Genomic DNA, 26,492 nt, shown 5'->3' with positions numbered 1-26,492 from the left:
CGACTTGCCGGAAACGCCCGATAATGGGCGATTGGTTGAATGATGTTACCCCGTTCTTGGCGCTTCGTTCTGGATATTTCCATAAGGCTTATTCAAGACTAAAATCACGGATTAAAGAAACGAACAGGCATAATTTATTTACTCAACAATTATTAAACCTTATTTCTTCTGTAAAATCAAAATCAAGCATCCATAAACAACACAATACTTCATATCGCATTATCTTAAGTTGTCATTAAAAAAGACTGAAATTCATATCGTATTATCTTAAGTTGTCATTAAAAAGACTGAAATTCATATCGTATTATCTTAAGTTGTCATTAAAAAGACTGAAATTCATATCGTATTATCTTAAGTTGTCATTAAAAAGACTGAAATTCATATAGTATTATCTTAAGTTGTCATTAAAAAGACTGAAATTCATATCGTATTATCTTAAGTTGTCATTAAAAAAGACTGAAAACTGGCTTAGATTAGCCAAAGAGTGTCCCGCCACGTTGCTCTCATTTTTTTGTTATTTCAGAGTAGTTTTAGGTTTTTAATGAATTGTACGATACTCACTAATGAAGTAAGATTCTATTATAGCTTACGAACTTCACCTCGCATATGAAACAATATTAAAGATGCAAGCAGTAACTCTGGAGCAAGCGTTTTGGAGTTTATTTGCAAAAGCTGTCAATTTATAAGTATAGATTATACGAGCCCAGGTATTCATATTCTTTTGCTTCAAGGAAAATTGGATCCAGAGTCTGACAAAAGGAGAGATGTTTTTTTTTATTGTGAGCACTTGTTACATTAATTTAGTATATATAGTATATATAGGGTTTGATATAGGGTATATATAGGGTATATAATATAGGGTTTGAAGGAAACGTATGTTAACGGTTAATAGTTTTTCGTGAAATATCCGTATTTAGTTCAAAATAACCATTTGAATAGCAATAAGATTTGTACTGATTTCTAGTTTCATTTTTTTTTCAGCGGCGTATCTATGACCGAATGTGCTTTTGATAATTTAATGTTTTAAAAGTGTTTCGGAACATGTATTAGCAGTATCACAACGAATAAATTACATGCATTAAAAAATATCGATCACATATGTAGCATATATGTATTCAGTGAAAACCATGCATAGCTTCCATTTCATAAAAAAAAATATCGTGATTCTAATACAATCAAATAATATCACCTGATTTGTGAACGGGAAAAGCACGAGATTTATTCATATTCCTAAAGTGAATATTGTTCGTTGTGTTAAGACCCGCCTACTTTGTTTATCATTATTCAAGAATGAGTACCATGACGACAACTACCCGTTATAGGTTTAAAATCAAAGGCCTGAAGGGCCCGAGAGTCGACTCGATCTTCATTGTCAACTGGAATAGGTAATCTTGAATGATCAAGATGGTAGTAATCAAGGATGACGAACATCGTGTGTGTGAGTTCGCATATGCACTCTTCTTTTAGCAGGATTTATACTTTAATGCATCATAACTGTGTAAGGTGACTAAATTACACTAAGTCATGACCACTGTAATTTAAATTACATGTACATATCCAACATGGATGTAAAGAGTCATTGCTAACTGATGATTGTGCTAAACAATTCATGATGTGCAAATGCTAAGAATTGGAGGAAAATCATTATGTAGGCATATAGTAATTTATAGCACAACAGAAAACCCGGAAATAAGCACCACAGTGGCATTTTGTTTTAGTCAATGCAATGTGCACTTATAATTTTTCGCCGCGTTGTTTACCTATCTAAGCGTAAAATTGTTTTTGAAAAAATCATCTTACACCCTGTAACTAATCATTATGAAACAGCCAATTGAAATTTATCATCGTGAAATTTTTAAAACTGCCATGATATTATGATGCCGTGACTAGCACATGTTTTGTGTACACGTTCTTTGTCACTTGATTTTGTCAGATTTCTGCATGTTGCACGTTTTTCATGCGTCTGGGAATATGCGATTACTTAAAGGGAATTATGAACACTATTCAGAATCCATCGTTTGTGACGTCTATGTATAAGATATTAACTTTTGTACGGTAGAATTGCTTTTACTGACCTCAGAAAAAAGGGTCGATTTCAGTAGCTGTTTCGCCTCATTCTTTACATGGCAGCATTTTGGCATAGTGCAGATTGAAGTTTGTTAAAAATCCTGACCCCGGGGATAAGTTGGGGCCATGATAATAGGGGATCAAAGCTTTATAATGCGAATATTAAGGAAAATATTTAAATATGGGCCAAGGGGACTCAGGCGAGCGATGTAGCCCATGGGCATCTTGTTTGATTGTTATTAATTATTGGAGAAACATTTATAGCCTTTGTTTCGGTGGTTAGAATTGTGACAGGCAAAGAGGTATTGGTTTATCACGCCTGATATAGAAGTACATACAACAATGATATTCCTCTACTGAATGTTCATATATACATGTAGTTGGACACGAGTTGTTTTGTCACATACATGTATACTTCTAATCCCGTCATTTCTACGCAAAGTAACAAGTATTTTCCGTCCCCTTTTAATAGTTAATACAATATATCGCCTTTACTCCACAGCTCTGTTTTAGATGTATAACAAATAAGGAAAAAGTATACTTGAAATTCTCTGTAAACCTAAAACATAATGTGTCTAAAACTGTATGCAATATTGACTTCATCTTCTTTAACATGAATGCTAGGATGATAGATTACACTAGGTCTACAATGTGTTCACCCAACATGACACTTGGAAACATTATGTGTGTCACAATTTGAATATCACCTAGTTGTAGTGACCCTCTGAACACGGGACATGAGACGGATATGACAATTTAACGACTTTATTACATGGCTTTCAGGGAAAAAGTGTGACTTTGCCAGTCTGTCATTATCAATCACAGAAGTGATGCCAACCAATGTCACTGTAAAGGTTTAAAACATGCGGCGGCACATGCTATACTTGTTTTCCTTTCCTTTTATATCGTATTCATATTTAGATACTAATTTTAGATGCTAATCTTATGTTTGTGTATATGTTTTAATGCAGGACCATAATGGAAACTAGATAATGCTAATTTGTGTTATTCTGGATAAATAAAGGTTATTATTATTATTATTATCATCAAATAATTATCTGTTCCATTAAAGCAATAGCTACATGTTTGATTACAGGCATTCAACATTAATTATGAGGTATTAATAACAGACACTGTAACAAATGGAATATACAGCAGTATAGTTATTTTATGCGCAAGGACACTTTTATACGAAGTTAATTCAAAACATACAACACAGACAAACAATGTTTCTGCATGTAATAAATGAAAAGACTTTGATACCAGAGATTGGGGATTCTAAAATAAAATGGGAAAATTAACTAATTGATAGAAAATTTGCTTCAATTTAAGGGATTGTATTGTTGACGTTATCAGATCTACCAAATGGTTTTATTTACTTTTAATTACAATCTCAGAGGGACTTCCGGTAACCTATATCACTTCCGGTTACTGAAGTAGAAAGGAGAAAGGGGGGAGGTAAGCAAGATCGAGCAAGTGAAATAAAAATTATTACAACAAACCTTTTCTACTTTGTTTTAAAAATCTAGTGCATAAGTACTGAACTGTAAAAATATAATACCGCGATGTTTACAACAATGAGGACAAATTGTGAAGATATAAACAAAATAAACATAAATAAATTGCATATCGAACGTGAAATAAAGTATTTGTAACCTAACCGAATGTTTGTCGTTAAAGTTTTTGCGGGATTTAGTAAAAACAAACAGAATGATAAACATAGCGAATAACGTTATGTACAAATTGTAATTTGGCATTTAACAAAGAAAACATAATATAAAAAATAAGAATATTTAATTTTGTTGTTTAATACAAGGAATGATGAATTAAAACATGTTCTGATAATGAATGAAAATCAACTAAAATGATTTTGTAGGACTTTAAAATCACAAAACCAAGTTTTGGAATCAAAAGTTCCTGTGCAATGATTCACCAAAACAGTATATTAATTTTAAAAGCACTGGAAAATTGATAGTTAAAGGTAAACAAAGAAAGGGTTCTTCTCCTGAAAACAACAGGAGACAGATATTGTAATTTCAAGACTATTCTTACTTGACGCATAGGGAAAAAGTGACCGGACGAATCAAGACAGCGTCCCCTGCCCAGGCATTGAGTTATTCTTGTCGATGAAGGGTGCTAAAAGCTATTTGAAATTGACATCAAATGGGCGCAATTTACGTTGGGATTATGCTCAAAAATGAAGAAAAGTGTAAATGACATATGAGAAAATTAATTTTTATTACCAAATTACGTTTAAATTGATGGCTGCATTGATTAGCATTAAACTCATTGACTTTCTTCTCAGGTTTCAAAGAAAAATGTCAAAAAGAGCACAGACTACTTGACAATGTATATCAACGACCATGTCCTTGAAAATGAAATGAACTATAAAATATGTACGAAATCCTTGTGAGCATACAAAATCGTACATGTCCTTATTTTCAATAATTTGGATTGTTATTGCTGGGTTTTTTTCCCTTTATTTAAAACTTAGTAATTTTACATGAACATGTGGCAAACGTTTCTAAAATTAAAAGCTTGTTAAGAAGATGAATGCCCCAATATGATAGAGTTGACAAATTCTTGATATAAATAAAACGATGTCAGTCTAATAAAAAAAAATTTGGTTTTTTTTTACTGTATGAATTACTAACCGACGGTTACGTAATGCACCAGGTAAACATGATGCTTCTAATTATACAATTTTGATAATTACATTTTAATTCTGCTCTGAGAAATCTAGTTGTCATATTACAAAAAACAGATAGATGTTCTAAAATACACCATTAATTTTTAGTATTTACTGACCATTAACATGCTCCTGTTTTCTTTATAAAAATATATGTTGCAGTAACAAAAACCATTCTAATGGATTTATTTATTTTCTAGCGTCCCTGCATGTACATGTATATTTCCATCAATTTTGAGTATATCTATATATTAAAATCGCTTAAATTGTCTCTAGCTATATATATATATATATATATATATATATATATATATAGAGAGAGAGAGAGAGAGAGAGAGAGAGAGAGATAATTTAAGCGATTTTAAAATTCCAAGAAAGATAGCTATTACCTCCAATATGGAATACATATTAGCGATATTCAATACTAGCGATCTCAACACTGTTGTTAACAATGCCTAAATTTAATTCTCGCTAAAATTTCTACTTATACGGTATTACATATTGTCTTAAATTTACTGCTGGAAAGTAAAATCGGTGTTTCAATGTTTTACTAATTGTTATTGGCAGCTAAAATTTTTTCCATTTAACCCTGTATTACAATCTTCGATTGATTGATTATATATTGTAATATTTTAAAACCCAGTATTACAGTCCTCGATTGACTGATTATATATTGTAACATTTAACCCTATATTACAATCCGCGGTTGAATGATTATATATTGTAATATTTAACCCAGTATCACAGTCCTCGATTGATTGATTATATATTGCAACATTTAACCCTGTATTACAATCCTCGATTGACTGATTATATATTGTAACATTTAAACTTCTATTACAATCCTCGATTGATTGATTATATATTGTAACATTTAACCCTGTATTACAATCCTCAATTTACTGATTATATATTGTAATATTTAGCCCAGTATTACAGTCCTTGATTGATTGATTGATTATATAATGTAGCATTCAGCCCTGTATTACAGTCCTTGATTGATTGATTATATAATGTAACATTTTAAAACACTGTATTACAGTCCTCGATTGACTGATTATATATTGTAACATTTAACCCAGTATTACAGTCCTCCATCCAGAAACACAAAACTCGAATAACATTTCACTGTTAGAGCTTTCGGCTTTAATGCCTCTTCAGACGTTGTGCAGATTCGGGTTTGTTGAAATCATGGCCCCGGGGTAGGATGAGGCCGCAATAGGGGATCAGGGTTTTACACACAGATATATCCGGAGAAAATCTTTAAAAACATTCTCAAGAAACATTTGGCATAAGAAGTTCGTTAACATTTGCATGAAAGTTTCTTGACATAGTACAGATTCGGGTTTGTTAAATGTATGGCCCCTGTGGGTTGGTTGGGGCCGGAGTAGGGACCAAAGTTTTACATGCGAGTATATATGTGGAAAATCTTGAAATGTGAGCCAATGTGACTCAGGTGAGCGATATCGCCTATGGGCCTCCTGTTAATTCGAGACAGGCTACTGACAAACAAGTTGATGGTGCAGCGGTTTCAACAGTCGCGTTTAAAGTCAGCATTTCGGAAATTCTATTGTCATTACAACAATCTAGTTTGTCAATACAACCTATCATTGGGTCAAATGTTGTCTGAAATTTTTCATACCCATTGTTAGGCCGTTCTTGGCACATTTACGTTTAGTACGGATAACGCTGAACTGATCAAGATATAGGTTCACGTCGGTTGTGACCGCTCGACAGGAGATGTTTACTCCTCCTAGGTAGCTGATCCCACCTCTGGTATATCCAGGGGTCCGTGTTTGCCCAACTCTTAATTTTGTATTGCTTATCTTGAGTTTTCAGTCATAAAATGAAGTACAATTGTAATATAATGAGATTAATTTTTCATACTTCAGATTACATGAGTTAAATATAATTAGGCTTATTTTTCAGACTTCAGATTACCTGCGTCAAATATAATGGTATTGTTGACCCAATTCTCATGATTTTGTATTACTTGAGTTGAATATGAGAATGTTGACTTATTTCCATGATCTCAGATTATTTGAGTTGAATATGATGAGATTGTTGATTTATTTCCACAATCTTGGGGTGCTTGAGTGATAAATAATGAGTTTGTTAGATTAGATTCTCACCTAATACAGAATTTCCTCTCGGCGACACAGGAATATCCTGTCTTGTTTACAGTGTTTTGTTTGATCACGTTTCGTTCTTGAACGAAGATTTTTCTCTCATCAATATGATTTACCGGTACTGAATAATACAATAATTCGTATATAACATATATTTGATGCAAGTTTTAGGGTTGTGTTATTTTAGCAAACTCAGGTATTGAAATCAACAGCAGCTTTTGAATTGGACCATATTGCGCTTCATTGTATGAAGTGCATGACAAGGTTAACTTATGCCATCCTAATGTAAGAGGTTATTTCCCCGACTCCTTGTTCTGATCTGTACTAATCATTAATAGGAATATTAGTCGTGACAATAGAGAAATTATGAAAGTACTGAAAGTACTGAAAAATACACAGCTGACTTCATAAATTATGTCTGTGATGTTATTGAGGAGAAATAACAGGAGAGGAAGTTCGTGTATTATTCTTTACTTTTACACAATTAAATGCTACATTTTACACAATTAAATGATACATTTTCTGTAATTGAATTGCAGATATGGATGGGAAACAATGTTGACAATGGCTAACTATAATGGAATATAATCTGTATATGACATTGGTAAACATAATTTAGTGATAACAATGATTTTGGCCCAACCTGTCACTGGAACCAAAATTCTACCCCTGGGATCATGAAATTATTAATGTGGTGATGGGTTATCTGCACCTTTTAGATATCTATTTAGTCTTCAGTTTGGTATCAATAGCATTAAAGAAGATTCTATTGAAACGTTTTACACATACACACCCTCTACCAAATTTGGTCCCACCCTACAATCAGAACCTCTATCCTGAAGGTCATGAAATTTACAAATTTGGTAAAGGCTTCCCTGCTCTATATGACTATGCAATTGATTTTTTTCTAACAGATGTGAGGTCGTATGTATGTATGTATGTACAATATGCATGTATGGATGTATATACATGTGTATGTATGTGTGTTGTACATGTATGTATGTATGCATGCATATATGCATGCGTGCGTGTTGGCGTGCTCACGCGCGCATACATGCATGCATGTATGTATGCATGTCTGCCATTCTAGATGCGTGTATGTATGTATGTGTTTTTATACCAATGTGATAGTGTCATTTGATGTTGATTTTATATTAATTCTAATTTCTTTTAGATGTCATTGAAAGTTATGAAATATATCCTGGACACGGCACCAAATGCAATAGGAAGAGATACAATGCAACGAACCAGACCGGCATTCCAACTCTGACCCCTGAATGTCTCGTCAGTTTCTTTATAAACTGAGCTATCTGTCCACCAGTGATCTAACCTGGTTGATCGTTACATCAATTTTACCAAGAAGACATCACATATTTACCAACGAAAATACCATTTTGCAAATCATACAATATATTCAAGAAAGTCTAACAGCCACGATGTCCATTACAGACTTTACATACATATTGAAAATTCTAAATAAAATTATGAAAAAATGTAAATATGAAAAGTATCGTAATGAGAGTAAAATATTAACATTCACATTGTCAAATAAAATATGAATACGAAATGGTTGATCAACTTTCCTTGCATCACACTGTCTCAGCTACTAGATGTGTACCATGTGGTTACATAACTGACGCAATTGTCCACACTCTAACTTTGAATATTACAACGTTAATTCACATAATTATAACGTAAAAGTTGACATAAGTTAAATGAAGAAATAATGTACGGGCTACTTGTGCTGATTATATTAAGAACGATAAGTTAATTATACGACAGGAAGCTACTTAGGTTGACTTCATTCAGCAACTCAGCCTTCAGGCTATTTGAAGTTAAGATGGTGATACGATTGGCTTACGATATTTCCATGACTCTAGGTTTCTTGAGTTCAACATATTGACAAACAAAAAGATCTTCACTTAATTCGCCCCAATTCAAATATCCTGACTTCTTTATTGTGATAAGACTAATTCAAATTCACAAATTCAGACTATTTCAGGTAACGGGAAGGATGCCCTACTCTTTTTTTCTCAGAACATATTACTTAAGTTGATCATAATGAGACTGTTGACCCAATTCACCAAGCTCTTGGTAGCCGCCAGCGTGTTCTTTGTTATCGTAAATTATCGTACTACGTGCATCACCTTCTGTAGACAACTGCTCTTTCATTTTCTTCTGTTGACTCTTTGGTTGATGCTTATCTCTCAGATAGCTATTGAAATTAAGACATACGTTTCATACGTGATATTGATCATTACAGTTCGTATACACAAAATATCGACACAAGATATCATGAACTTCATAACATGTTCATGTTCATGAAATAACATGTTCATACTTGTTAGTTAAAATTCTTACCGAGCAATGAGATATATGTTGAGAACAACACTAACACAGAAACCCGCCACAGTCCCGTACAGAGCTGGGTATAACTGACTGTTAGAACTGGAATCTGAAGACTGTCCAATTACTGCAGTGAAATAAGAAAGACTTGATGACAAGATAGCTCAAATGGTTGACAATAGGTTTACTGTCCTGACTATCCTTAGTATAGATATAGTTAACGTCTTTTCATAACTATTTAGTAGATGTCGTACAAAATAAAATATCAAATTTTCGTTTGAAAATCCATGTTCAGCCTTCACAGATACATGTAGTAATCATACTACCATGAATTTAACACTTTTCATTTCAAGTAATAGAATATGAATTTTATATATCATCTGATATATATTCCATACGGGTATTTACATGTATGTTACAGGGACAGAATGACAGACATATAATGGCAGGAGAAAATGATACGCTTGTCACAGTATCGTTCACAGCTGGTCATTTTGATCATGTTTGCTTTGTGATTTAACCATAAACATTTGTGGATATAAAACACAACTTACTTATGATGGGAATGTTTTCAAAATTTTACCTCACCACAATTTTCATCCGCAAAAAAATTGGAAAAAATATTCTGAATGGAACAAAATTATAACATGAAGTGATGACATTCATGAGAAGTTAAACACAATCCGTTCATATCTGCAGATATCACAAAGGAGGTATATTTTTAAGTCGCCTTACACCTTATGTAAACATCATTGATATAAAAAACAAATACATTCAGGAGGATCTTATCATACTTATACAGTATGGACAAGACAGAAATAGTTGTTATAAATAGCAAACAATACACTATTTCCTGTAATATTACCGAAATTTTCAACTGTTTTGCATTATAAGAAAGATGAAGCAGAAAATTTTCACCCCTTGGAAAACCTCGGCTGACAATAGTTTTCTCGGAGTGAAAAGTTTCAATATTACCCTCAGCTATATATGCAATATATATTCAATAGCACATGTTTTTATTTCAATGAAAGGTAAATATAACGAACAGTGATCAATCTCAGAACTCCTATAAGCAATACAATATAGAGCGTTGGGCAAACACAGACCCCTGGATATACCAGAGGTGGGATCAGGTGTCTAGGAGGAATAAGCATCCCCTGTCGACCGGTCACACCCGCCGTGAGCCGCATATCTTGATCAAGTAAACGGAGTTATCCGTATGTTTTGGCCAATTAACGTAATTCACATACTAACAATCTGATTTTGTTCTTCTTCAAAGTGTACATTATTGAACCTAGCATAAACAGACCACAGCACAGATGAGAAAACGATGCCCCCTATTCATCTATTTTCAATACCAACCCTTTTCTATTGAATAAAGCTCTCTCCAAAGCTACAAATCTTAGTGAATTATAAACAACATTACTTATCCCTATGGAAACTTATGAAAAGTTGTTCAACTTTGCGATCGTATGTACGACTTATTCAAGTATCATAATACACGACGTACTTATGTCTTACATACGATTAAGTATGTTCTACGCATGACTTCATATCTCGTACTTACGCCTTACTTACCTCGTACGTGCAACTTAGTATTTCCTACTTACGACTTAGTAACTCGTACGTACAACATAGAAAAAAAACCCCATTATTCGTGTCGCAGAAATGCGCTTTCGTAACACACAAAGGCTTATTTGGTACATGTGATATTAACTAGGGAAGAATATGCTATTTATACAAAAGATTCACTAACTGATCACTTGTCATCTTATATATATTAGGGAAAACCACGTGGGATTAGTAAAACAAGTAGCAGTAAATATGCTGTCAGAATGAAATATGTGTAAGGTACATGTGTATGATGTAAAACTTATACGGTACCAATTTTGATGCACCAAATGCGCATCTCGACGAATAACGTCTCTTCAGTAATGCTCAAGCCGAAATTTTGGAAATTCGAAATAACAATAAACTTGTAAGAGCTAAAAGGAAAACTAGAGTGCCAAAAACTGGAGCCAAATTAGTCCAAGGATAAGAGCTATGCATGAAGGAGATACTCCTTAATTTTGAGATGAATTTTTAATGATATGTTGTGAAGTTTCCCTGACAAAATCCTCTGAAATGTTACGTTAAACTTTACAGTTCTAAAGGCTTCTTTTCATGTTTTATTTGTCGTGCAATCGGGTAACATTTACGGGGTCTGACATACAGAATATCATCGTTCATTCTAGTTAGATTGATATGTACCGAATTGCACTTAATCTGTAATAGTTATCGAATTGCCAAATAAATGAAGAGTTTAATAGTGGAGAGATAAATGGATGGGTGTTTTCTCATACTGTTACCATTAAGTGGTAAATACTTACACAAGCCTGTCACACTGTCACATTGGATATTGCATCTTTTTCCACAGTTGTAACCAAACCAACCTTCCAGACACTCTAACAGAAAGTGAAACACACTGCATTGGATGCATTATACTAAATATGTATGCATACATACGAACATATCAAGAGGCAAAAACACAAAAACGTGAATTTAATCAATTCACTTCAGGTCTTATTTTGAAACGGAATACTCATTGCAGAATCTGAGAATATCCGTATACATAAAGTTTCGGAATATTTATAATTCATCCATCACCACTTCCTCCTCAATACCCTAAAGCATACAAAATGTATACGCATATATTTCCTTAGTTTATGCCCACTTTTGTAAAATCGTGGATATGACTTGGGACATTTAGTGATCGCATACGATCATATTAACTTGTGAAATACCATTTCCTACGAAATCAATATTGCAGTAGCAAATGGCAATCAGTAAAACAAAGGAGCAATCTTACCGAAGTGTTTAAATAATATAATGTGTACCGGTCACCCAGTCAAGTGCTGATCATGCTTGTCTTTGCTTAACTTGCGTGATCGAGAGATAATCTACCACATAACCAGAAAAGCTAGCTCTCCAGCGAGGCAGTATAAGTTTCCCCTTATACTGTCCGCTACACTTCCCCCCACTCGAGGAAGCTTCGTCCCGAAACTTAGCGTGAGTGCTCTTTGAATGTTTGGCACCTGCTCAGTTACGGCATCCGCCTTTCGCGACGACAACCATTTTCGCCCCCGGACGAATCCACTTCCGTACCCAGGGCTCCCAAGAGACTCTACCTGAAGCAGGCCTTCCATCAAACATAAGAGTCAATACGCTGCCAACGATGTGTAACGTGTAGCGGTCACGCAGCCAAGTGCTGATCACACTCGCCTTTGCTTAACTAGCGTGATCGATCGATCGAGAGATCGAGAGAGAGAGAGAGACTCTACCACGAGAAAAATTAGTTCTCTAGAGAGGGAGTATAAGTTCCACCTTATACTGTCCGCTACAATGATATGCATATCTTGCCCCATCTTCAAGAAGAAAAAAAAACCATGCGGATAATTCAGTCTTGTAAGATATGAAACATTGACACACTTTCCTTGCAAATGTTTAGCGATAATAGCACGTGTCCCATAGACAACAGCTGTAAGATATAAGGGTACGCCCGTTATTTCAATCTGGAGGGCTGAACTTATTATGCTACTGAAAGTATTTTGTTATGAAGGGAATACAATGTTCAACGAGAAAACGGACATTCCAGAATGTCCGATTGGAATTTTATTACGTTAACACATTCTAATACAGTTTTCTGTGGTTTAGCATGTTTATTAGCTGTCCGTGAATTCATATACCAGATGGGAATCTTCATTTCCCCACAAAAAATATTATCTTTTTGGAACAACAATAACATGCGATTCTGGTATCCAAATTATTTCTCGATGACTTTTTCTGTGGTCTTTTTTTCCAGTTTTATACCACGATCGATTGTACATCTGAGTAGGGATAATTTGTAATTTTAATCTCCCAAGGTAGAATCCAGAGATGGATTATGCGAAAAGTATAAAAACATGCCATACATCTGCAAAGACCGTGGGTAAGAAATATATTACTTATAGAAGTAATTTAGGTCATTTTCATAACAAATGAGAGCTCTGGAATTTCCCTCTAAAAATCGTAGAATTAAATAAGTACAAGCATGGGTTAAAACGAATATATCCATATCTACAAAGCATAAAATTGATTCGTATTACTTATTACCTTCAGTACATTTCCCGCCTTTATATCCTCTGTTACAGCCATTCAAACATGTACCGTTAATGTGATGACAAGGTTCTAAATCCCGACATTCGCCACAGGGCTGTGTACAGTTTTCACCATACAATCGCCCGTCACATTCTGTAACAAGAGGTTCATGTGCCACATCGCTCACCTGAGTCAACTTGGTTCATATTTAAAGAATTTTCCTAAATACTCGCATGTAAAACTTTGTAGCCCCAACCTACTCTGACCCAGTGATTCTTCAAAGGAATATTTTATATGATTTTTCCTATATATTTGTAGGTAAAACTTTGATCCCCTATTGTGGACCAACCCTACCCCCGGGGACCTTGACGTTTACAAACGTGAATCTGCACTATATCAGGAAGCTTTCATGCAAATTTAAACTTCTTTGGCCCAATGGTTGTTAAGAAGATTTTTAAAGGTTTTTTCTATTCATTAGTATGTACAACTTTGATCCCCTATTGTGGCCCCATCCAACCCCCAGGGACCATGATTTCAACAAACTTAAATCTGCGCTATGTCAGGAAGCTTTCACGCAAATATAAGATTTTCTGGCTCAGTGGTTCTTGAGAATAAGTCTTTTAAAGAGTTTCCCTATATATTCGTATGTAAAGTTTTTATCCCCTATCGTGGCCCCATTATATTGCTGGGGATCATTATTCTAACAAACTTAAATTTCCACTAAGTCAGGAAGCTTTCATGTAAATTTCAGCTCTTCTGGCACAGATGTTCTTGAAGAGAGGACTTTTAAATGACCCTACCCTATTTTTGCATTTTTGTGACTACCTCGCATTTGAAGCCCTGCACCCAAGGATAATTTTGGCCAAGTTTGGTTGAAATTGGCCCAATGGTTCTGGAGAAGAAGTCGAAAATATAAAACAAAGATAAGACAAACGTACAGACAAACGACGGGCAACAGGCGATCAGAAAATCCCACTTGAGCTTTCAGCTCAGATGAGCTCAGTGTTAAATTCAAATTTAAATCAAGTATTAAATTTATTTACACATTTAATCTGGTATTTTAAAGTGAACGATTTGAAATCTTTTTTCTATTATCAACTTATGAACATCGCAAATTTAAATCACTCTCTATACGGTATATGACTTGTAAATCTAGGGATATTGTGTTGGGTTAATGACAATATACATGTATATACATGTATATTTAGTCATCCATGGTTTCAAATTTTTACACGATTAGTCAAATTCTTTAAATAAAAATATCGCCTCCACAGTGACTTTGTCTCTTTTTTGTTTATACTTTTAGTACGAATACATTTTAACAAGAGGCCCACAGGCCTTATCGGTCACCTGAATACTAGTGAAAAAGTATCATACTTCCATGGGCTATGCAATCTAGAAAAAAATTCTGTTCTGAATATTTAAGCTAAATTCTAACGTTCAGCAACAGTATAAAAGAAGATGTGTTCTTAAAACTTCACTGCCTTCAAAAGTGCATACACTGATGAAAGGCTTTTAATAATAGGTGTATCAACATTAAAACATCAAAACATATGACTAATTTGGACTCATCCTTAAGTCATACCCAGGTAAACCTGGGTTTTGATTGAAATTCACCATCTTTTGTACATTCGTTTCTGCTATTCCTAATTATGCATTTAGATTTCATACAGTATCAGCAAACTTACACATAAATACTATATACTAAGTTTAACCCCAGCCTTGGGTGAAAACCCTTACTATGGGGATCATCAACTTTACAATATTGGTAAAGGACTACCTGTTCTATCCATCTAGTTTCAATTTAGTATCAACAGCACTAAATAAGATGTTATTTAAGTGTAAGGCCCTAGGGGTGCAGGAATCCTGAAATTTACAATTTATGTCCCCCTTGTTCCAAAAATGCTTCATACCAAAAATGAAAAGAATTGGAATGATAGTTATCAAGAAGAATTTAAAAATGTCTATTCACACATTTAATAAATGACCATTTTGGCCCCGCCCTGATACCAAAACCCCTACCCCTGGGATCATCAAATTTACAATTTTGGTAAAGGACTACCTGTTCTTTCTAAATATTTATGTAGTTTCAATATAGTATCAACAGCACTAAAGAAGATGTTATTTAAGTGTTTTACACATAAACACTATATACCAAGTTTGGACCCATCCTGGGGGTCAGAACCCGTACCCCGGGGATCATGAAATTTACAAGTGTGGTAAAGCGCTTCCTGCTCTACATCACCATGCATTTAGTTTTTCTTACACATGTGCAGTCCTTGAGAAGAAGATTTTTAAAAAATTGTCAATTTTGGGCAGTTTTTGCCCCGCCCCTAAGCCCTCAGGGGTGCTGGAGACCTGAAATTTACAATGTATGTCCCCCTTGTCCCAAAGATACTTGATACTAAATTTGAAAAGAATTGGACTAGTAGTTATGAAGAAGTTAAAAATATTCAATTGGTGACGGACGACGACGGACGACAACCGATTGCAATAGGTCACCTGAGTTTTTTCTATTACGTACATGTGTATGATATAAAACATGCATTACACTGAAATAAAACATTACCTTTCTCGCAGAATATTCCTTTCCATCCCGGAAAACAACCAACCTCGCACCTGCCATTAAATCTGTTACAACCTCTGTAATTTGGATAGCACGCTATAGCACAATTTTCTCCATATCTACCACTTGGACATTCTGTTAAACGAACATTTTATAAGATCAAACGAAAAGTAGATTTCATTTTTGAAAATACATGAGACTATGAACTGTAAGACGCAGGTCTTTCATGCATTATCAAAAATGAAAAACAACTAGCCCCCTTTATGAAGTATACCGATGTGAAGCGATTCAATTCCTTCTTGTATTTTCAAAAATGAAAAATGTGAATATACACTCAGAAAGACAACATAGTTATGTGGCCGAATAAACTGTTAAGTTTAAAATTTTCTATATTATCATCATTATTATTATTATAATAATAATTATTATATCATTGAATGACTTTTAAAGTGATGATTTAACGACGAGAATTACCACAGAAGCATTGCAAACGAAATGTATTCGTTTGAATTTTCCATTGCTACTAAAAAAAAACCACAACCAAAGATATGAATAAAATTCGAATTGATTTAAAGAAACAACACACATAGGCCCAAGGATGACGTGGCAGAATGGTCAACTTGATGACACAGGACACTGACTGGTAGAAGTACATAGATTACATGAGTTTCCGGTATGTATCGTATGCTTTACGAGTTCGATAACATGACAGAGCAAGCGTCTACTTTTCATCTTGAAGATATTAATGAAATGGAACTGCTTAATATGGGAATTAGTCAATGAGGGCGATTTAGATGTATGGTGTTGAGCTTTTTACTTGATATTGAAATGGAGCCGAGTCGCATTCCATCGTTCCAACAACAGAACCAGTGTTCAACGTCTCCCCCAACACAATGCAGGATACATCCAGTCACCACTTGTTATCTTCCTTTATATCTAATTCAGCTTTTAACTACTGTGCCTTTAATTTGGTGTACAATCCATTTAATTTTGCACAGTAACTTTTCCTAACCAGAACACACATCCAGTTTTGTTGTTTTCATTGTTACGTATATGTATTCCTACGCACCATTTCATAAATGTTGATTCAAGCTTTTTGATGAGAAACACCTTTTGTATTACAATTAAATGATAAATCTTATGACTGTTGTTTTGATGGAGACCGCCGAGGTAGTCTAGAGGTAGAGTGTTCGTGGCGCACGAGAGTTATACTAAACTGCAATAGCTGGACACGCAGTTGCTGTATTTAATATATGTTACTGAAAGTTATTTTACTCTGAATTAAAACACATCGACAAAACAAAATCCATTTCTTTAATCATCACATGGGGCACGTCGCTCACCGGAGTCACCTTGGCTCATATTTAAATATCTTTCCTATTCGCATGTTAAATTTGATCCCTGTTGTGGCCCCAACCTACTCCCAGGGGTTATGGTTTTTACAAAATTGAATATGCACTACGTCATGAAGCTTTCATGTAAATGTAAACTTTTCCGGCCAGTGATTTTTAAGAAGATTTTTAATACTTTTCACTATATATTCGCATGTAAAATTTTGATCGCCTACTGTGGCCCCATCGTACCTCCAGGGACCATGATTTTTGCAAACTTCAATCTGCACTATGTCAGGAAGCTTTCATGTAAATTTCAGTTTTTCTGACGCAGTGGTACTTGAGATTTTTAAATGACCCCACCCTATTGTTTGCATTTTTGTGATTATCTCCCCTTTCAAGGGACATTACCCTTCATTTGCACAAGCTTGAAAACCCTTTAAGCAAGGATGCTTTTGGCAAAGTTTGCTTATAATTGGCCCAGTGGTTCTGAAGAAAAAGTTGAAAATGTACAATGTTTACAGACGTACAGACAGACATACGACGAACAACAGGCGTTAAGAAAACTAATTATTCCCTTTTTAACACGTCTAACAATAACTTTAGACACATGCCGTTTTGCTCAATACTAATCTAGAATTGATTCAGTAAGAAAGGACGCAACAGAGAACTTACATTAAAACTCCAAATACTACGTGCGCTACAGGTAATGGTCCCTACTTCATTAATGCTTGTAATGTAAGAAATAATTAACAATGTTATTTTCTCAAATATTCATTTCCTGTAAGATCAACTACCTAAATACCTTGAAGTAAGATGTGAAAGCGTTGCACGTAGTTAACCTTGTTGGAAGATCTGCTATAACCTTGACCTTGTACCGCATGACCAAAATATATTATTGATGCCTTCCTTCAATGGTCAAATACTTTCTATATCAATAATGAAAGCTTTTTGTTTAAAACAGGTCAGAATAGAAATAATTGTTGATGGTAGATGGTCATAACTTGTAGTTGTCTTCTTCAGATATGACATGTTCTTGAGTCAATGTTTCAGACTACGGATTACTACGTTTACCTGATCAAGACAATCAGCTCAAGATAGGTTGGCGGGTCGACAGGAGATGCTTACTTCTCCTGGGTACCCGATCATATCTCTGGTATATCCATGGACCCGTGTTTGCCCAACTCGCAATTTTTGTAGATGCATTCCATATATATGAGATTGATCACTGTTTGTTATCTTCACCTCTTCATTAACAACTACCTTCCTTTACAATATGAACACTTTCCTAGATATTGTGTCGCAAAGTGCAATAAAGTTTGAATAATGATTGATTGGTTTTATATAGCGCCTTTTTCCAGCGTATGCTGCTCAAAGCGCTTTACAATAATCAATGTACAATATTACCCCGGCAGACCTTATATCAATCTAGAACTTTCTCAGCCTCCTAGGAAGCATACAGTGCAAGCTGCCATTACAAGCGCTAGAGCACTAACACTCTAACAATATCTTTCACTGTGTATAGCCAGGTACCCCTTTCACACTTGGGTGGAGTGAGGAAATTCATGTAAAGTACCTTTCCCAAGAACACAACGTCAGCCCTGCCGCGGCCAGGACTCGAACCCACGCCCTTTCGGTCGAGAGTCTGACGACCTAACCACTAGACCACCGACGCCATGAATGAAGGTCTACTTGGTGTGATTCTGAACCTTGACTCTGTGGCCATAAAATATATTGGTAACGCATAAATTGACATGCAAGTATCTAATGTTAAAAAGGACTCTTGTAATTCCCCATATAGTTCAATTCTATGATAAAATCACAATGTCTTGGAATCGTAGTATTATACGTAACATACATGTACATTTACATCTATATATTAGTTATTTGCCATTCACATTAAATCAGTAACGACGACTGAGGTTTAATCAACTTTGTAATACTCATTAGCCAACATTAAACACGTTGTCCATCTCATGTGAGACGATCGCTCGTCCGAGATTGTTTTCATCGCAGTTTGTATAAGGATGTAAAAACACTAAAATGACCAAAGACACGAAACATATTTGAATTTTCAATTTTTGGGACAACCTGTCCTTTCTTCAGGACGATAAAATATTCAAATAGAAATGAATACCAAATAGTAATGCAAACTAACACTAAAACTAAACTACAAAACAAAGAAAACGGTTGAAATGATCGAAAGGAAAATGGTGGAATACAAAGGTTTGATCAGAACGAACGTTTTCCATAAATGTGCCATCTTCACAAGTCGAAGGTTATCTATTCGTTACCTCGCATTAACCCTTGAAATCAGTCGCTATATAAAAGTTGGGTTCATTAGACCATTACGCAATCAACTATTAATAACCATCCAATGAAATCACTGCATCTTGTTATGGCGTACATGGAATACAAATGACGCGATATAATACTACTGTATTGGTAAATACCTGTAATTGTGATATTTGCACCACTAATTACTTTTATTGATAGTAGATAAAATTTGGAAACCCTTTTTCTTTAAGGCAATATTGCTTAAACAATTGAAATAGCTATAACCCTAGGTATCAATACACTTGTTTTTATTTGAATATCTCGTTTCGCGTTGTTATAAACAGAACCGCATTTTCATTGTTCCAAAGAACAATAATTGCCATCTTTTTGCTGTATACCTAATTAATGTTATAATTTTTCCATATATTGTTCTTCCGTAAATTTAGGGGATCAGCATATTGATATGTCATTATGTATTGTGTGAATAGTTTTTGGTCTGATTACCTTATTATATTATGCATATATTTTCCTTATTTGCATCATTTGAATAAATGACATATTTCATCTCTACATTGGTGCTGATGTTATTGATCTAAACTCAGCATAATCGAATCTGCGGTGAGTTTGTGCCGCATGAGGAAACATAAAATCTTTTGTGGAAAGAATCAAAACGAGCCCAACGTTTTGTTAGTCACTGATTTAATGGGTTAGTGCAGGGTAACGAATCAATAACCCTTCACTTGTGAAGATGTAAATGTGCAAGTTCTAGATTTTTTCTGACCTTCATCGCAATTATTGCCTTGAGCTCCGAAATCACATCCGTTTGGACAACTCCCGTTCACGTGATTGCACTGTACCCCATCGCTACAGTTACCACAGTTCTGTTTACACTCCAGACCGTATTTCTTATTATCACAGGCTGGAAGATAAAATAAATCATATTCATTATGCTAGAAATCTAAACTCTAAAGTGTTGTGTATAATTACAAGATATACATGTATAATGTATAATGCATTGTAAAACTGTAATAGTAAAAATTTACAATCAATTTACAATAACATCACATTCTGAGTAAGAAAGCATCATCGTTGTAAGCATGTAAATCATCTACATTAATGGCCTGTGTAGATACATGTACATGTATGCATATTAAAATTGATTTGAATCTGACTCATCAAATCTAAACGTTTTTAAGCTTCCAAAATTGTAAAATATGTACAAATGTACAGATAAAATGTGTATACATAACGTTTTATTACATATACAGGGTATTCTCTCTAAATATAACATATTTTAAAACATTGAAGTTTGTTTCTGACCATTTTTCATTGATGTTATCTAAAATTGAATTTACATCGAAAATATTATTTTATTGATATTTACTAAACTATAAAAAAAAAATCCCAAATAATTTACATTCGAACAATTGTTTTAAAGTTTTGTATTGTTATTGCTACACATTCGTTCATGTGGTGCTTTGTAAATGTTTAGAAATTAAAATCACAAGACTCACGTTGATCGCAAAAAGACCTCTTGTATCCCGGAATACACCCCAGACAGGTTCCAATCAGAATGTAACAGTGTCTCTCCTGACAGTGTTGGGGGCACGGTATATTGCAGTTCTCTCCTTAAACGGCTGGTGTTGGACAACCTACAATTGTTTGTTGAATTTATTCTAGGAGTATATATTATGTTTGATGAAATTATCGATGTTATTTCCATAACACATTCATGAAAAAAAAAATGAAAGGAAAAAGAAGTGACATTTGTCTTTTTAAAAGACAATATTTCGATTGCATGTAATACGACACCGAGGAAACATTTAAGTTCATGGGAGTCAATTTTCGTGAATTGTCGAGCCTTTACAGTTTTAATGTGATGTAATTTCTGTACACTGAAACATTATGTAAATCCTATACCTCATTGTGGTTAGAAATTCGTGAGATGGGATTAACAATGGAATCCACGAAAATTGGTTGTTTGTTGGTTGGTTGTATATTGTTTAACGTCCCGCTTAAGACACCCCCCTCTTATATGTAGACCTGATCAGAATATGGGGCTCACGGCGGGTGTGACCGGTCAACAGGGGATGCTTACTCCTCCTAGGCACCTGATCCCACCTCTGGTGTGTCCAGGGGTCCGTGTTTGCCCAACTATCTGTTTTGTATTGCTTGTAGGAGTTATGAGATTGATCACTGTTCGTTATCTTCACCTTACGTCAACATTGCCGGTGAAGGCTAAAAATGTAGGCTTATGCTCGTCTTCACAGCAGGGGGAGATCATTATAAATATCATGTCACATCTGCTGCTGCTGCTTTTGGATTTTGAGCCCGTGTGTCCTGTTCTTTTCAGCGCAACTAAAACCACTCAAAAGAATTTCGTGAAACTTGGTTGTAAATAAGGATACACTGTGTAAATGTGCCTATTCCCAGGAAATTCTGATTCAATAATTTTTCTGGGAGTTATGTCCCTTTTGAACTTGAAATTTTGAGCCCGTCTGTCCTGTTCTTGCAGTAATGCATAGCCTTGCTATTCATTATATGAGGCATTGTCAAGCAATGTTAGAGCATGGGGTATGTGAGATTGCTCACATCTGCTTTCTTTCATTAAAAAAATACAGCAGGGGTTAATCATCATATCAAAGCGAAGAAGGCAGTCATGTTTGTATGTCCGAAACTTTAACTGTGGTTCTCATTTCATATGCTGCGCACTTATTATGACAAGGCCTTTGTTTTAAACCATGTGACCTTGATCTTCGAACGGTTCTCTAACACATTTTTGTCATTTTTTCAGATTGGTTTTCCTTTTATGGATTTATTTCCTGATTGTAAAAAGCTGTCCATGTACAAAGATGATGTCATGCAATCACAAGGTCAAGGTAGGCTAGAGTTTCACAGTGTCACAATCTGACCCCCCTATGTCCATACCTTTGTTCTGACAAGTGTACATGTAAGGAGAAGGATGATTGTTTTAATCAGACTGACAATGTCAAAATAATTACTTCCTTGGTTTCTCGATCGCCACCACGCGACATTGAATCTCTTATTTGAGATATGTAGTAAACCGAAAATGAAACTAGATACTCTGAAAATAAATCAATAAAATAATATAGATAATGTATTATTGTATATGAATGAAAGAAAAATCAGTAAGGAAAAGTCTTAAAGCATATACCCAGACATCCCCAATTATTTAATTTTAATTCTAGAGATAACTTATTAGAAAAAAGACGACCAAAGAAAACATGAACGAACGTCATAAACAGAATAAAAGTGTTAAAATGAAACCGTGAACACAAATCTTCAACAAAACAGAAAAAGAAATGTAAAAATGGTAATGAAATTACATGTATAACAAACAAAGAAAAAAACCAAAGTGTGGATCATAAATCAGAAATATTTCTGAATATACAAGTACTAGTAATCGGACTGTGAAGTTATTTATAATTGATTAAAACAGAAAACATGTTGGTGTATACCTTACTAGCTCATCATGAGTTTTTATATTTTCTTGTTTGCGTGGGACGTTGCACGCAATTATTATATATTCCAATACATCTTTTAAGCATGCTACATTGATTAGATATGTAACAAAAGACACACTAACAAAACTAAAAACCTATATAACCTAATTTAGAGAAATTTCTTTTTTTTTCACCTCTGAATTCAGAAATGATCTTTGTTGTGCATTTCGCAAAGTCTATGGTCGTTATAACGATCTAGTTCGTCAGTACAACCTCGCATTGGGTCAAATGCTGTCTGACTTGTTTCATACCGATTGTTAAGCCGTTCTTGGCACACTGATTTTGACTGCAGATAACTCCGTTTACCTGATCAGGATATAGGGCTTACGGCGGGTGTGACCGGTCAACAGGGAATGCTTACTCCTCCTAAGCACCTGATCCTATCTCTAGTATATCCAGGGATCCGTGTTTGTCCAACTCTCTATTTTGTATTGCTTATAGGAGTTATGAGGTTGATCACTGTTCGTTATCTTCACCTTTCATGAAATGTATTTACACATAGGTCAAAGGAAAGAAAATCAGAAAAACAGACAATATCATTGATTTTTAAAATGAACACGGATACCGTTCTTGGATATACTGAATCTCCAGAAGATATAAGTTTATACAGTCCCTGAAACCTTCTACTTTATCATTTTCCCGTTCGCTTACCGTGCGTTCACCGTTCACCAACCACTCACGTTCATTGTTCGCAAAGGCGTACACAGTGCGCTCACCGTACATATTCCGTTCTTACAGCGATCAGTCTTTTGTATTTGCATTGTCATTCGGAACTCCAGAGTCAAATGATCGGTCTTCATACATGTACATAGGCGAAAATGAAAATTTGCCAATCATGTAATATGAACACATGGTTGAGAATAATGATAAGTAATGACAGTTATATTATCAGTATTAAGCAAGCTTTACATTTATTAGGTTTAAGCTATGTTGGGGTGAAGTGAATTTGAATTTTGTGAATGCTTATAGAATAATTGAAGGAAGAATGTTTGATATAGAAAAACAAAATACAGATGTATGTTAGCAAAGTTGTCCAACTCGAGGAAATGCACTTTACATCAACCTTGGATCTGTAAATTGGATAAATGCTTTTCAAACAAAATCATGGAATTTCATATTTGCAATCGGAAATAAAAAAACAGTTCTTTTGTTAAATCCCTATACGTAATCAAATATTCGCATGAGTTCGTTGTAGTTGTGTTGAAATCGTTTGCACAATGACGAAATAAGCCTACACTTGTATCAATTAGGTCTACACTTTTACAAGTATCAACGTGTAATTACAGTTTCGAGAACGAATCCTAATTAGAGTAATCTATTCCTCATCGTCATGAAAAAAAAACTAGTCGATTTGAAATTTCAATTCAATTTCCGCAAAATGAAAGCAGATCTAATGCACTGAATGTACATATCACTCTTTAGTAACCTTAGTGTTACAATATCAAATAATACAACAAATCATTTTATATTGTTAAAGAACATAATCTATATTTGTTTTAAAGAAGGGGGTTCCATGTGGTTTATAGTTCTGAATGAGAGAGAAGAATAAAAGAGCCCACCGGTATGAATTGCAATCATGTACATGTTGCAAAGGACGAGCGCTGGTTTATGTACAAAAATGAGGCAGTTTCAGTTAATGAACACCTCAACACCACCACCCCTCACACACACAGTAATGTCGACCCAGAGCAAAATAATAACAATGAATAATCACAACTCCAGTTGTAATAATGGAGACCACGAGTTTACCGATGACTGTGAAACAACATACATTATCATTCTGTTTCTCTCACAAAAATCTGTTCTAATTGTTGTAGATCGCGTGTCCATCATTATCGTGGGTTGTACGATCGCTTATTACGTCGTTAACGATCGAATAGATTCGTGAAAGATGTACAAATCAAATCGTTATATACAAGTTGTGGGATATGATACACACCTTAATATTAAAACAATTGCTTCAATATGACAATGAATAACTACTATATATCTGGACGCTTTCAAGTAAATTCAATCTTTTCTGGTCCAGTGCGTCTTCAGAAGATTTTCAAAGACCCCCTCCACCCCCTGTTTAACAGCATGTCGTATTCACCTGTGAAAAGTGTTCACCAGCCTTCAACGCTCGATAGCGCAAGATCGATCCTCGACCGCATACAATTTGTTCACCGTCAGGTATTTTCTACACCGATATTTCTGGACTGTGACGTCACATACGAAATGGATGCACTCATATGCAATAACATGAATCTGAAATCTCAGCGTGTTTCGATTTACGTGAATTGAACTTACCATTTCTCTCAGCAGGAACAGAACTTCAGTAAATATTGACTGTTGATTGTGTCTGTTATCTGTACAATTGTTTATTTACCTTGTCAATGGTATTTGTATTCTTTGCATATCACTACCTGTATATGTTTGTGTGTGTATTGTGTGTGTAAAAAATAATCGCCTAATTTCTGAATTTTCCAAGACACAATACATAAAACAATTAAACATTTAGACCTTTATGTACTAATTGTGTATATTCGCTAACATCCTGTCACTGAGTGTAGTTCAGTTTCACAATTTACTAATTATTCAGCTTATTGAAGCGAGGGAATTCGATCCGAAGTAAGTGAGTGAGATATCACCCTCATATCATTATTTTCATATCATCTCAAGTGCATCATATGCTCAGATTCGAAAGGGATTTAGAGATTATTGGCTTATTAAGGTGAATAAGATTTTGCTGAATGACATTTGAAACAAAACAAACTGCAATTTATTGTTGGAATACTGTCGATTCGTGTACAGGATTTTTTTTTTTTTACAGAATATGTTCATTGTGAATTGAGATAATTTCTGACATGTTGATATGACTTTTATATGCAATTTAAGTGTGAAATAGGTGCCTTGGCAGTTGTCGTCTAAATACAGAGGTTTATCCTCTTGTCCGACGGTGATGTACATGTGCGAATTGCAGTAAATGCGATACAAACAAAGAACGGTTATTTTACGGAGACAAGGTGCGTTACTGTTTTCTTGGTGGTATTCATTGAAACTTTTGTTGGTTATTGTCATAATGGCCAGTCCAAAAGAAGAGGGCGAGGATAAGAAAGAGGATGATATCATTGCACATATAAAAAAGGTCAATGAGAATCCTAATTACAGAGTTCTGACTGTTGAAGAGTATACTAAGTTACTTACTAATACACCGAAAAAAAACCCCAACCTAGAATGAAAACAATTATCTAAAGCAGTACAAGAAAGTCTTGATGCAATACCTAGTAAGGAGGTTAAGTCAAAGACTGGTCTGGGACTTCTTAATCTTATGCTTGAAACTACAAATCTCATAACGTCTCTTAGCAATCCTCAGGTGATTGTACCAAAGTTGCCTATTTTCAGTGGTACCGATGAACCACAAACGGGTGCGGTGAAGTATGAGGTGTGGAGTTTCGAGATTAAGTG

General features: G+C 34.7%; 1 protein-coding gene across 1 annotated transcript; it reads right to left on the bottom strand.

Annotated features, from left to right (window-relative positions):
• Positions 1-8,277: 8,277 nt before the first annotated feature.
• Positions 8,278-25,994, bottom strand: LOC125662957 (multiple epidermal growth factor-like domains protein 10). Its single transcript, XM_056147507.1, has 7 exons — positions 25,892-25,994; positions 20,303-20,440; positions 15,917-16,048; positions 13,363-13,500; positions 11,601-11,675; positions 9,247-9,358; positions 8,278-9,100 (listed from the first exon to the last, which is right to left on the bottom strand). The coding sequence occupies exons 1-7, from the start codon at positions 25,992-25,994 to the stop codon at positions 8,929-8,931; spliced, it is 870 nt and encodes a 289-aa protein (XP_056003482.1). The 3' UTR covers positions 8,278-8,928.
• Positions 25,995-26,492: the final 498 nt, after the last annotated feature.

The sequence above is a fragment of the Ostrea edulis genome, chromosome 8, assembly GCF_947568905.1.
Source record: "Ostrea edulis chromosome 8, xbOstEdul1.1, whole genome shotgun sequence".
NCBI lineage: Eukaryota > Metazoa > Mollusca > Bivalvia > Ostreida > Ostreidae > Ostrea > Ostrea edulis.
Note: the sequence above shows the minus strand (reverse complement) of the source record. Positions and strands in the feature narration are given on the sequence as shown.